The 14,287-nt window shown below is 40.0% G+C and overlaps 1 protein-coding gene across 1 annotated transcript in view; it reads left to right on the plus strand.

The window, feature by feature from the left end:
* The window catches only part of LOC132817643 (microtubule-associated protein 2-like), a 254,774-nt gene that overhangs the window by 192,629 nt on the left and 47,858 nt on the right, over nucleotides 1–14,287 (plus strand). The window contains exons 6-7 of the mRNA XM_060828143.1: nucleotides 11,004–11,078; nucleotides 13,536–13,778. Of these exons, the coding sequence (XP_060684126.1) occupies nucleotides 11,004–11,078; nucleotides 13,536–13,778 (318 nt within the window). The remainder of the gene's footprint in view (nucleotides 1–11,003; nucleotides 11,079–13,535; nucleotides 13,779–14,287) is intronic.

Below are 14,287 nucleotides of genomic sequence, written 5' to 3' on the forward strand. Positions count from 1 at the left end.
CTGCATTCATCCATAACTTCTGCTTCCTGTCTGTTAGCTCATCCCCTAACCATGAGTAATTCCAATTCTGTGAACCTTTATCTTGTCAATTAGCCTCTTCTGCAGTACCTTATCAGATCTCTTTGGAAAATCTAAATATGTCACATCTAATGGTTGTCCTTTAATTTTATTTTACTAGTTACTTTCATAAAAATCCTGACACATTTGCCAAACGATGATTCCCTTTTGTCAAGCCAGAATCACCTTTCCTGATTAAAATTGTGGGTTTTGAAATGAATCATTAAGCCTTTCTTTAGTAATCAATTTTAGCATTTTCCCAATGACAGGAGTCAGACTATTGAACAGTATTTCCCTGATCCACCCGCCTCCTTTTTTCTGAATTGTAATGTTACATACGCTAAACTCCAATTTCTTGGGACCATTGTAGAATCTGAGGGATGGAGAAAATCAGTATATCCAATACATCTTTCAAACACTCAATCAGGTGAATGTTGCACACTCACTCAAGATTGTAAGTAAGTCCTGGCAACAGTTCAAATTTTTCATTGTCCATTCAGAAATTCATTGTAATTTGGGCAGCACTGGTTCAGTGGTATGCACTGTTGCCTCACAGCACTAGGGACCAGATTTGATTCTAGCCTTGGATGGCTGTGTGGAGTTCGCACATTCTCTCAGCATCTGCGTGGGTTTCCTCCAAGTGTTCTAGTTTCATCCCACAGCCCAAGGATGTGCAGATTAGGTGAATTGGACACCAGGGGTATGTAGGCTAAGTGGATTAGCCATGGTAAATGGGGATAGGGTGGGGTTCTGAGTCTGGGTTGGATGCTCTTCTGAGGGTTGGTGTAGACTTGTGACTTCCCTCCTCACTTGGATTCTAAGTGCACAGGTTTTTCATTTAAAATCTCAAAAAATGAACAGTTAACAATGAAAAAGCAAAATACATCACAAAAATCTGCCTCTGTTGAAACTACTCCAGCGTATTTATCATAGAAGCTAGGATCAGGTGCAGGTAATTTGTTTCTTTGAGCCTGCTCTGTCATTCAGTATGATCATGGCTATCTCAATGCCATACCCTACTTTCTCCCCCATACCCCTTGAAGCCTATACAATCTTAAAAGATGATGATCTTTTTTGAATATATTCAATGACGTGGCCTGCATAGACTTATGTCAGATATTCTGCAGGTCGACCACTCTCTAAGTGAAGCAGTGCATCCTCATCTCAGTCCGAAATGGCCTAACCCATATCCTGAGACTGTCACCTCCATTCTAGAGTCCTCAACCACAGAAAACATCTTCCATGCATCTCGTCTGTCCAGCCCACTTAGAATTTTGTTTAAATCCGATCACCTGTCATCCATGTAAACTCTGGTGAATACAGGATTAATCAAACCAATCTATCCTCCTACCATCCTTGACATCATTCTTTGTACTTTGCAATGCGGCAAGAAAGCTATTAAAAAACACTTACATAGTACCAGTTCATTTAAAAATTCCCAAGATCCCAAGAAGTGAAGCCCACTTTCCCTAAGTCACGACACCACTTACCCTAATTACCTGACCAAAATTCAAAACGTATGTCACTCCCAAGGGAAAAAGGAGAACCTGTTGCATAGTAATGGTAACCGTGGGAGAAACCAGGAAGAAATAAAGTGTGCTAGAGGTATATAGAAAAAAAAATTGAAAGGAAGATTTGAGAAATCTGATATATTTCCAATTGTACACTGCATTGTCATCAGATACATCTCTTGTTTAGCAATTTTGTTATTCCATAAAAGGGTTTTCTCAGTTAAACTATTGAAAGTACGCAGTACATTCAAAATCAACTGACTGGACAATGTAATATCATAAATTTGTCCATGGGCGTGAGGGAATAATAAAAAGATAAGGGAGAAAGGTAATATGAGGGATGAAGAAAGAGAGAAGTAGAAAGAAAATAAAAAAATGCAGGAAGTGGGAAATGAATATTGTCATAAATGCATGTAAAATTATGAAATATCAGAATGCTCCAACACTATGATCCCAATAGATCCATTAGTAGCTCCTTTACAAGTATTGCACATATCAGTCTTCATTTTACGGATAGAAAAAGAGAGAATATAGGTTTGAGAAATTTAGCAAAATGTTTCTTAATCTGGAAATATCAGAGGCATCATTTGTTCGTGTGTGTATTTGTTTGCAGCAGTAATGGACCTATCCTGGTGTGATAGATCAAATCTGGCAATATAAATTGGATTGTCTTGCAACTTCTGAGGTTAGCCAGGTTTCAATGAAATGGATCATGCTCAAATCCTTGAACTCTAACAAAACTATTCTACAAGTATGAATTTCATCAATCTTCTTTCTCACTGACCTTTCATCACTGAGAGCAGTGGCTGGAAGTGGAAGATATTACCCCCTCATGATTTTAAATTGCTTCATTTAGCGCTCTGTCTCAGTGGCACATTGGAGGTCTTTGTTCGTTGACTCATAGGCAATTTTAGAGGTGTGGATTGCAAGGTTATGATTTCTCCAGGTGTAAGCTAAACATTGTGATCAAATTATGTAGTAGGAGTTTGTAGTTGGTAGGTTGACCAGAAGTATCATCGCACAAACCAAAATGACAGTCACAAGTTTCAAGGATATCGTGAAAGCATTGGTATCATTATTTATCGAAAGAAACATTGAAAGCTTTTTTTTAATTAAAGAAATGGGGTAAACTAAGTGTAAATGATAAGCAATGAAAAGCACTGTCAGTATGATGCAGCATTTCCTTTGATTTACTTCCATATTAGGCTGTTTAGTTTAGTGTCCAGGGGATACACTTTTGGAGGGGAAGATGATTAACAGGTACTTGGAGAGGTCTGAAGAACGCACATGAGGATAAAACAGAAAAGTAAAAGAAAAGGCTGAATAACCAAATTGAATCTCATGAAATAAGAGGGCCAATATGCTACTGGATTAAAAATAGTCTTAATGACCGTACAACGTGTTGTAGTAGATGTCATTTCTCAGTCTAGAAAGTGATAGGTAGTCAAGCTCCACAAGGAGCAGTGCTAGGGCCACTGCTTCCTTTTTGCCATTATGGACCAGACCTCCTCAAAATATATTAAGATGATAGCCTGGACCCCAACTTTTTCTTATTTTAAAGGCAGGTGCCAGGCACTGCGTTCCAGATGAAATTTGATTGGTCAAACTACCAGTCTTGAAGCAGAACACACTTTATTCATATTATATTTAAAATACAAAAGAAAATTAGAATAACTAAATTCTATAGGAAAACTTTTTTTGGATTAGATTAGATTGGATTGGAAACAGGCCCTTCGGCCCAACCAGTTCACACTGACCCTCTGAAGAGTAACTCACCCAGACTGATTTCCCTCTGACTAATACACCTAACACTATGGGCAATTTAGTATGGCCAATTCACCTGACCTGCATATCTTTGGACTGTGGGAGGAAACCAGAGCACCCGGAGGAAACCCACATAGATACAGGGAGAATGTGCAAACTCCACATAGTCACCTGAGGCTGAAATCGAACCTGGGACCCTGGTGCTATGAGGCAGCAGTGCTAACCACTGAGCCACTGTGCCACCCCGTTAACAAGAATTATAGATGATTTAACTACTAAACAGTGGCTATTCCAATATAATTACATCCTATAAACACACCCTTGGCAAAGGCAAAATCAGTAAAATAGACTGTCTCACATGCAATCCTAACAACAGGAAGAAAACTCCAGCTTTTAGCTATAACAGAAAGGCAAAACAGCTTCCACATCCAGCTTCAAGATCCCAGCAATTGCAACTGAAGACTAAAACTAAAACTCCTGATTCTGTGGGAGCTTGACCCCACTCATTCAGGCTGTTTACATTGTTCCAAATTTTACGAAAAATGTCCAAGGCATCACAAGCTCTTTATTTGCTTTGGAGCAGACTGCTTGACATCTCTGTCTCAGCCTTTATTGTATAAAAAAGGACAAAATACACCTCTTAAAGCCATACTATCATCACATTGCAGTATGGGAATAACTTGGGTCTTTAAATGCATGGGTAATTTTAATCTTTGCAAATAATAAATTTAGTGACATGGACAACAGTGAGCATGTCATGAATTGCCTGCAACAGGACACAGACTAGTACATTGGGCAGACAAGTGACAAGAAGTTGAGAACAGTATTGTGAGGTGATGCTTTTTGACAGGAGGGATAGGCAGAGGCAATATAGAGTTAATGACATAGTTCTGAAGTGTGCACAAGGGGAAGAAGCTGGATTAGGCATATTGACCTTTGAAGATGACAGAACATACTGAGAGAGATTACCAAAACGTATGGGCTCCTGGACTTCATAACCAGAGGCATTGAATACAGAAGCAGAGAAATTATGCCCAACTTTTATAATGCTCTGGTTAGACCTCCAGCTGAAGTTTTGCATCCAGTTTTGGTCATCACAAGAAGGCTGTGAATATCCTTGAGAGGGTGTAGAGGAAATTTACCAGAACAGATGGAATATTGCGGATAGATTAGAAAGGCTGGGATTGTCCTCCATTAGTGTCTCCTTGTGCTAAAGATTTACAAGGTTGAGTAGGATATCCAAAATGCCTTTGAAATCTGGGCTGGAGTTAAGCAAAGCTGTGAGATAGCACCAACAATGTTTACAATCTACCTGACTAAAATTACCACCAGTACTAAAACCATCTCGATGGAAAACATTTTGACCTCACTTGTTTTCATGCCAAAGCTCGTTTATCCAAATTAAATATACATGGTTTGCAGTGTGCTGCAGCTAACTGCAGTGCCATTACTCACTGTACCCAATGTGAAGGCCACTCTTGATCTCTTCAGTGTTGCACACAACAAACGTGGCCTGTTCCTTGAATTGTGCCAAATCAAAATTCATATCAACCCTCTCCTGGTCAGCCGAACATTTCACTTTCTGTAATGTTGAAAGACAGACTCTCGAATATGTTGAACACTTCCCTTGGTAGCCACCATTGATGATGATGATCTCACAATGGAGCAGCTATGCTAACACCTCTTCAAACTAGAGCAGTGACTATTTGACATCCAAGATTTGTATAAGTCATAGAAAGACTGAGAGTACAGTGCAGTTGCTGTCACCATACTCCTGTACTGCAGGCACACTTGGGTTGTGCATTCTTGACATATAAAAAAGCTGGTCAATGTTTTCAGCAATACATCTTCCACATGCTTCAGGTTCAATGATGGGAGGCTGTTGAATAAATGCCTGCATCCTTTGTGAAGCCAGTTCCACAAACATTCAGACAACTCGCTTGTAAAATCGAACTGGGCGCTCTTACCTGGGTGACCTGTTCTGTCACTTCTCAAATGGCCATTATTTCAGAGACAGGGACAGAAAAAGTTTCAAGCGCACACTGAAGTTCTCCTTGAAGCACTGCAGCATTGAAGTTAATGACTAGGAAAAGCTTTCTGTGAATTATGAAGACTGGTAACATCTATGTCATTCGTGGCATATGAAAAAAGAACAGAAAGACACCGTTTGGTGCAATACTCCAGATGTGGTCCTGTATAACTAAAGCAGAACCTAAACCATTATGATAAGCATTAATATTTTATTAGCTTTTCTTTTTATTTACTCTGCCTGTGGTTATTGTTTGAGGATACCCAGATCCCACTGAATCACAGCTTTGCAATCTCTCACTAATTTGATAATGCTATGTTATCCTTGACAAAATGGACAATTCCATATTTTCAAAAGATTTGTAGCTCGGGTACTCGTTGTGGTTCTGTTCACCGAGCTGGGAATTTGTGTTGCAGACGTTTCGTCCCTGTCTAGGTGACATCCTCAGTGCTTGGGAGCCTCCTGTGAAGCACTTCTGTGATCTTTCCTCCGGCATTTGTAGTAGTTTGAACCTGCCGCTTCCTGTTGTCAGTTCCAGCTGTCCGTTGTAGTGGTCGGTATATCGAGTCCAGGTCGATGTGCTTATTGATTGAATCTGTGGATGAGTGCCATGCCTCTAGGAACTCCCTGGCTGTTCTCTGTTTGGCTTGTCCTATAATAGTAGTGTTGTCCCAGTTGAATTCATGTTGTTTGTCATCTGTGTGTGTGGCTACATCCTTCGTAGCCACACACAGATGACAAGCAACATGAATTTGAACGGGATAACACTACTATTATAGGACAAGCCGACTATTAGAGAACAGCCAGGGAATTCCTAGAGGCATGGCACTCATCCACAGATTCAATCAATAAGCACATCGACCTGGACTCGATATACCGACAACTGGAAGTGGCAGATTCAAACCACTCCAAATGCCGGAGGAAAGATCACAGAAGTGCTTCACAGGAGGCTCCCAAGCACTGAGGATGTCACCTAGACAGGGACGAAACGTCTGCAACACAAATTCCCAGCTTGGCGAACAGAACCACAACAATTCCATACTTTGCCCCATACTCTTTTCCATGCTTTTGTCCACTTACTGAACTGATCTGTATTTCTGGTCGTCATCTCAGGCCTTCCTCACACTTACTTTCCTAACTATATTTGTGTCATTTGCAAACCTGGCAACTGCAGCGTCATCTCAAGCCATTTGGATAAGTCATAAATAGTCAAGGACCAACGCTGGTCTCTGTTGCATAGCAAATATTGTATCTTGCTAACATGAAAAAGACCCATATCTGCCTCCGCAGCTTCCCATAAGATGTTCAAACTTCTGTCTATGCCAGTATGCTATCTGTACACCATGAGGTTTTATTTTCTCCTGTAACGCTTGAAGTGGCATTTTGTCAAATGCCCTCTGGAAATCAACTACAGTGCTTTCATCTGTTCCCCTTATCCACAGCACGTTACCTCCTCAAAAAACTCTAATAGATTAATGAAATATGAGTTATTCAGATCTCCCTGTTGAATGGATCCAAGTGCCTTGCTGTCATTACAATAGTTTCTAACATTTTCCCTTTGGCAAACGTTAAGCTAACTTGCTTGCAATTTCCCACTTTCAGTCTCCTGTTCATTTTGGATAAAAGGAATTACATTCCTCTTGATTCCAAACTCAGTATTTTGGAAAATGAAAATCGTTACATCAGTGAACTCTGGCCACTTCTTTTAGGATAAAATCCATAAGGACTCAGCACTTGTTGCAGCTGCAGAAATTACTCAGTACCACTTCTCTGGTTGTAATTTAGCTGAGTTCATCTTTGTCTTCCATTTTCTGATTTGTCACTGCTTGGACGTTACCTATGTCGTCTAAAGAAAATACTTGCACAACATGTATGTTTAACTCAGTTGCCATCTCCTCATTTCGCATTATTAATTCTCAGGATGCACTTTATTTTTCTTTTTTTTAATGGAAACTCTCATTTGTTTTTATATTACTGGCTAGCTTTATCTTGTTCCCTGACTTTACCTCCCCATTAATATTTAATCATTCTTTGCTTTCTTTTTATGTTCTGTTCAGTTTTCTGGCCTGGAACCTATGACTGTGTAATTATAAGATTTTCCTTTTAGTTTGATACTATCTTTAACTTTTCTAGTTAACCATGGTTTGACAATATCTTAATGATGAGGCAGAACAGTGACAAAGAAGAAAAGGAAAGGGAACAAATCCTCCTTTTTGGCTCCCATTATCTCTCGAGCTGTACAACACATGTGCCCAACGATAAGGAAGTCAAGAATTGGTCTGTTTAGCCACGTGAATACCCATAACCAGAGATCCCTATCCTGAGTAAACATCAATGAATTTAGGGACTTCCACTGATGACAAGATTAGGACAATCGGAGAAGGTGGGTACAGAAAACCTGAGAAAAGAAAGTGAAAGACAAGAGCACACAGGCACTTGAAGTAAATAAACTTGCGGGGCTACAGGAATCGAGTAGGGCAGTGGGCCTGGCTATTTTGATCTGCTGAGAATAGCAGGGACTAGATATACTGAATGGCGGCTACCTTCTTCACCCTGAATGAGTCCACGTGCTGGAATCTGTTGAGTCTTAGTCCTGTAAATATCTCCAATACTGTTTCTTTGCTTTTAATTATCTTCTGCTCCAATATGTTAATGCTGTCACTTTCTGTTTCCAAAAATATCTTTCCTCTTAACTGAAATATAGCAATTATTTTGTACTGTAATGTATCGTTACTTAGACCTTAAAATGTTGGATTTGAAGTAGGCCATTCACCCATCTAGTCTGTTCTGCCATTCAATAAAATCATGGCTAATCTGATAATCCTTGCTCCACTTGTCCTGCCATTTCCCCAAATCCTTAACTGATTGAGACGTTGTCTATCTCGGCCTTGAATATACTCAATAATGCAGCCTCTACAGGTAAAGAATTCCATAAATTTGTGATTCTCCGAGAAATATAAATTCTCCTTCTCTCTCTATTATGTGAGTGACCCCATACTCTACAATTTTCAGCATAAAACACATGAATTAATTAACAAATCATAAATTTGAATGATTTAGTATAACTGACTTCTTTACTAATGACCTCTGAGGCAATTTTAAACAATTGTATCACTTTTTAGCACGCTACATAATCAGGGCAGGTGGATAAATTTACCATCATTTAATTTTGCTGGTTACGCACCAGCCTAATTATGTGGGAACAAAACCATGATCATTTAACCATTTTCTGTTATCAGTATATCCATTATACTGTTCAATTTCTTTACAAGCTAAGTGTTCTGCTGTGTTTAGGGTGTGGGTTTGCTCACTGAGCTGTAGGTTGGATATCCAGATGTTTCGTTACCTGGCTAGGTAACATCATCAGTGGCGACCTCCAAGTGAAGTGAAGCTGTTATCTCCTGCTTTCTATTTATATGTTTGTCCTGGATGGGATTCCTGGGGTTTGTGGTGATGTTATTTCCTGTTCATTTCCTGAGGGATTGATAGATGGTATCTAGATCTATGTGTTTGTTTATGGCATTGTGGTTGGAGTGCCAGGCCTCTAGGAATTCGCTTGCATGTCTTTGCTTAGCCTGTCCCAGGATGGATATGTTGTCCCAGTTGAAATGGTGGTTTTTTCATCCATGTGTAGGGCTACAAGGGAAAGAGGGTCATGTCTTTTTGTGGCTAGCTGGTGTTCGTGTATCCTGGTGGCTAACTTTCTTCCTGTTTGTCCTACATAGTGTTTGTGGCAGTCCTTGCATGGAATTTTGTAGATGACGTTGGTTTTATCCGTGGGTTGTACTGGATCTTTTAAGTTTGTTAGTTTTTGTTTGAGAGTGTTGGTGGGTTTGTGTGCTACTAGGATTCCGAGGGGTCTTAGTAGTCTGGCTGTCATTTCTGAAACTTCTTTGTATGGTAAGGTGGTTAGGGTTTCTGGCTATGTTTGGTCTGCTTGTCGTGGTTTGTTCTTGAGGAATCTGCAGACTGTATTTTTTGAGTATCCGTTCTTCTTGAATACATTGTATAGGTGGTTCTCCTCTGTTTTCCGAAGACCCAGTACAACCCATGGTCAAAACCAACGTCATCTACAAAATTCCATGCAAGGACTGCCACAAACACTACGTAGGACAAACAGGAAGAAAGTTAGCCACCAGGATACACAAACACCAGCTAGCCACAAAAAGACATGACCCTCTCTCTCCCTCGTAGCCCTATACACGGATGAAAAAAAAACACCAATTCGACTGGGACAAACATTTATCCTGGGACAGGCTAAGCAAAGACATGCCAGAGAATTCCTAGAGGCCTGGCACTCCAACCACAACGCCATCAACAAACACATAAATCTAGATACCATCTATCAACCCCTCAGAAAATGAACAGGAAATGACATCACCACAAACCCCAGGAGCCCCATCCCGGACAAACCTATAAATAGAAAGCAGGAGACAATAGCTTCACTTCACTTGGAGGTCGCCACTGATGAAGTTACCTAGCCAGGTAATGAAACGTCTGGATATCAAACCTACAGCTCAGCGAGCAAACCTACACCCTAAACCTCAACCTGAGCTACAAACCTTCACAGTTCTGCTGTGTCTTTACATGGACAAAATAATTTTGCAACCCATCTACACCTCACACCCAACCTCCCACTTCTAGCCAGATGTTTGTTGGCTCGAATCATGTCCATTCATTTCCTGTAGTGGTATTCCCAACTTGAAATAACAGAAGGAAAGCAGTTAATTATTAACGTACTGGAAATGAGCAGAACAGCAAGGTACCAATGTTATTCCCATGTCTGCCTGCTAATATATGGTCAACGTGATTCCTTACCACCTCCCTTCATAAAATCAGGAAGTACTGGAGGTGCATGCATAGAGAGTGAAGCAAAATTCATGTCCTGGATTGATCATTTGTTAGCACATTATGGCAGGGCTTTCTCTGTTCAATGGTGCCAAGTTGGAAGGTGGAAGGAGGTTTCAGGAGGGAAGCCCGATGTCTTGCCACCACTAAGCCTTATTGTCAATGGTGGGAAATCTAGTGATTCAACTGACCACTGGGCAGTCAACTAATCTTCTAAAGTGCTCAATTGAAAGCTCTTAAGTGCTCATGAAGACATCCTAAGAGAGACCCAGTGGGTTCCTGAGGGTGTTGCCCTTCACTGATCCTCCATGGTCTACTGAGCTCTACGCCCTAACCCCTCTGGGTCACTTCCTTCCCTCATTCACACTAATCTGTCACCAAGGGCATCCTACCATTGAGATATCCCCACATCAGTGATGCAGCCTCCATAATGGCTGCAACTGGCTATGGTGCTGCTGAGCTGTTTAGGATAGTTGTCATCCTTAACAGAGCCCCATTCCAGGTACAGTGCTACCAATGCACCCTACAAACAGCCAAAGTGGGATCTGGTCCTGATTTCCTCATCAGTGGTGAGACTTTACCGTCATCAACAATCTTCAGCCTTGTGATACAGGTTGCCAACGTCTCGAATATTACACTTCTCTCTTGCTACAGGCTGGCTCTGACCAAGCTCATTTGGTTTATGAAGAATTTTTGTCTTGTGATTTTAAAAAAGTATATAGTGATGTTCAAATTATTAATAGTTTCCTATTAAAACAGTTGTCTGTTTTTGTTTGTTCTTTTTAATGGAATAGTAGAAGACTCTGCCAACTTACCACCATCCCCACCACCTTCTCCAGCATCCGAGCACTTTGGACCAGCAGAGAAAGGTAAGAGAATGGCGTGGTTGTACCTCTGGGCACTGAAATAAGTAACTCTGTTTGACTGTTGAAAACTGTGTTTGTTTTTGTGCATGTGAGTGTATAAATTGTTGATTAGAAGGAATTCTAATCCAATTTTAGAATAAAATGTGTTTTTTTTTTTAAACCACTGGATTATTCAATGCTTCCATGTTTTCATTGAAGCATTTGGATGATTTGCAAGGCTTAACATATTGGCATTTGAACTACATCAGTGGATGAAACTGGGCATGCAGTAATTATGTAATGACAATACCTGAGATGTACAAGGCAAAACAATAACATATCTATGCTATCATTTCAATTCAACATTTCCTTGAGTAAATACTGTTTTTTGTTTAATGAGCAATTTGAAGTACCTCCTTTCCATTGAGAGTAATGTATCAACAGAACATATAGTTATGAACCTTCCAAGATATAACTTGGGTATTTGTATAATTTTAATAAAAGGTTGAAGAGTGAGGAGGGCTAGTTAGATTTTGTTCTTTATCAGGGAATGAAAGACCAAGCAAGCTCTTTTAAATCCTGTTGTCATGTTTTTCTTTTTATTTTCTTCGCTCTAATATAGTTTTATTTTGTGATTTGTTTTCCCTGATTTAAAAAAAACTGTCAGTTAGAGCAATAGGTTTTGATTAAATAAAGTTAAACTGTGAAAGGTAGTGTTTCAGACCACCTGTTTCTGATTTCTGAATTTGACTCCCTTGCTATTAAATCTGTTCACTGTTCAAAATAGAAGGGCAGCTATTATAACATCTGAGAATTTGTACTTCCTGTGCGCAGTTGAATAGGAGTTTGAATTCTGTAACAAAAACAGAAAACATTGGGGTAACAATTGGCACTCATGGAGGGAAGTTAAAGTTTCATATGTAGAAGGAACATAAACTTATGCTACAAGTAAAATATTTGGTGTTAATAACATGTAAATGATGCAATAAAATATAATCCATCGCAGTTTAGAAACACAGAATTATAAATTAGTTACAGCTTAGTTGCAGGCCATTTAGGATTTCAGGTTCTTTACTGACTTCCTAAAACAGTGACTCAACTGTTCACACACCCCTTCCCTTTCCCTGTAGCCCTACAATTTTCTTCAGCGAATTTCCAACTCCCTTTGCAAATCGCAATTGTAATTCTGCTGCACTTTCAGACTGTACATTCCTGATCTGAAACATTTGCTCTGTGAGAAGACTTGTCCTGTGTCACCATTTTTTTTTCCCAAATGCCTAACATCACTATCTGCTTCTGCCCATGGGAACAAGTTCTCTTTTCCTCCCCTGACTCAAGCTCTCATGATTTTGAGCATTGCTATTACATCATCTCTTAAACTTCCGCCCTTGAAGTACAATTGGCCCAATTGTACAAGTACCTACAATTGGTACTTGTAGGATAAGTACAACCTATCCACGATAACTGAAATCTCTCACTCTGGAACTATTATCGAGTCTTGAATGTATTAACAATCGAATCACATTTGGAGTGGCTAAACACCAAATAGTGTTGGGCAGTGAGTTAGATTAGTTGTTTCTTAAATGCACAGTTAGACACATCCCTGTGGCTGTGCAGGAGGCAATTTGAGCTGGTGGCACCATGTCAAGCTAAAATTCGCTGCAGGCAAGGAATGCTATTTATCACAATTCAAAGGAGGTGTTCAGAGCAGGCAGCCTTTTATTTACTGTCTGTAGATGCCTCCATGTTGGGGTGCCCTCTTGGTCCCTGAACTGCCTCAGCCGAACCTACTTCTCAGGGGCTCACTACCTTAATTGAACAGTGATCCCTGCTGAATGCTTCCAGAAAGAAAGAAATTGCTGAGCCAGTCCCCTTGGTGGCACACATGAATTTGGGATGTCTTTGGGGTCATAAAGCCTACAGTAACATCCTTCCCAGTCTCTCTATCTATATATCCTAGGATCCCAAGTGCCTTATTATCACTCTCTTGCTAAACTGCTGCCTTCAAAGGTCCTAAAACTCCAGGTCTCTCTGTTGTGCTGAATTACTTTCTGAAATGTATTTTTTATATCATATTACTTCTCATTCTTTCTGCCACAGTGATTCATTTCATGATTCTTTGCACTGAACTTCACCCTCCATGCATCTGTTCATAGCACTAGCCTGCCTCTGTCTACCATTACCCTCCTCAAAGTTCACAATATTTCCAAGTTTGGTGTCTACAGTTCACCACTGCTCTTTACAAACAAATGTGTGCAACATAGGCTTAAGGATCAGGTGACTTTTGGAGTTTTGTTTTGTCAGTGTTTGTTTCAGTCTTGTTATGGCCTTGAATCTTTAAATACATAGTATGGCAAGCACTGATCTATTTATGAGGACTTGAGTATTTGCTTCATGGTTGGTTTCATCACACTGACTTAGCTGATGTATTTGTTGTGAACCTGTGTCTGTTTGTCGAATCATCCCTGTGTCTATTTATAGATGTAGGGATTGAGGTTAAGGCAAAACCTCTCCAAAGGTGCTCAAGCTATCAGCCTGCCACCACTCAGGAGAAGCGCAAACTCCTAGCCCCCTCCATTTCTGTTTCTGTACACGATGAAGAGCCTTACAATTCTGATGAGGAGTACTATGAGCATCCTTTATTCAGTTCACAATGGACTGCCACTAGTACACTCCCCAGTGCCACAGTTCAACAGGCAGATGAGTTGTATAGTCAGGACAAAGGTGAACCAAGCATGGTTCCTTTTATTTATTATTCTCCACCTCCCTCCCCCTTTGTTTTTGTCTTGCATGAGTTCACTAGTCCCGTTGTTTTGTTCCACATGGGAGTGAAGTCCCTTGCGCTCTTGCTCAAAATCACTTCAAAAAGGGCTAATTTTCTAAACATATTTGGCGAAGTTCTGAATTAGTACATAAAAAGATACCATGCAAACACATCAGCTATTTTATAGAAATATACCCATGAATCTAGATTAAATTTTGATTTGCTTTTGTATTGGGGATACCTAATACATAATTTTACACATATTTGCATTTCTCATGTGTAAATACCCATTAAGAATTTCACAATGAAACTTAGATCATACAGACTTAAGAGTTCGAGTTTATGGTCTTCCAATTTTGTATTGATCAGCCCACAGTTCTATTCCCCATCCCACAAATTTTAATGCAACATCTCCGGTTGGTGAATGTAAGAACCAAAAAAGAAGCTAACATATCAAAGCAAGGAAGAA

This window comes from Hemiscyllium ocellatum, chromosome 7, assembly GCF_020745735.1.
Source record: "Hemiscyllium ocellatum isolate sHemOce1 chromosome 7, sHemOce1.pat.X.cur, whole genome shotgun sequence".
NCBI lineage: Eukaryota > Metazoa > Chordata > Chondrichthyes > Orectolobiformes > Hemiscylliidae > Hemiscyllium > Hemiscyllium ocellatum.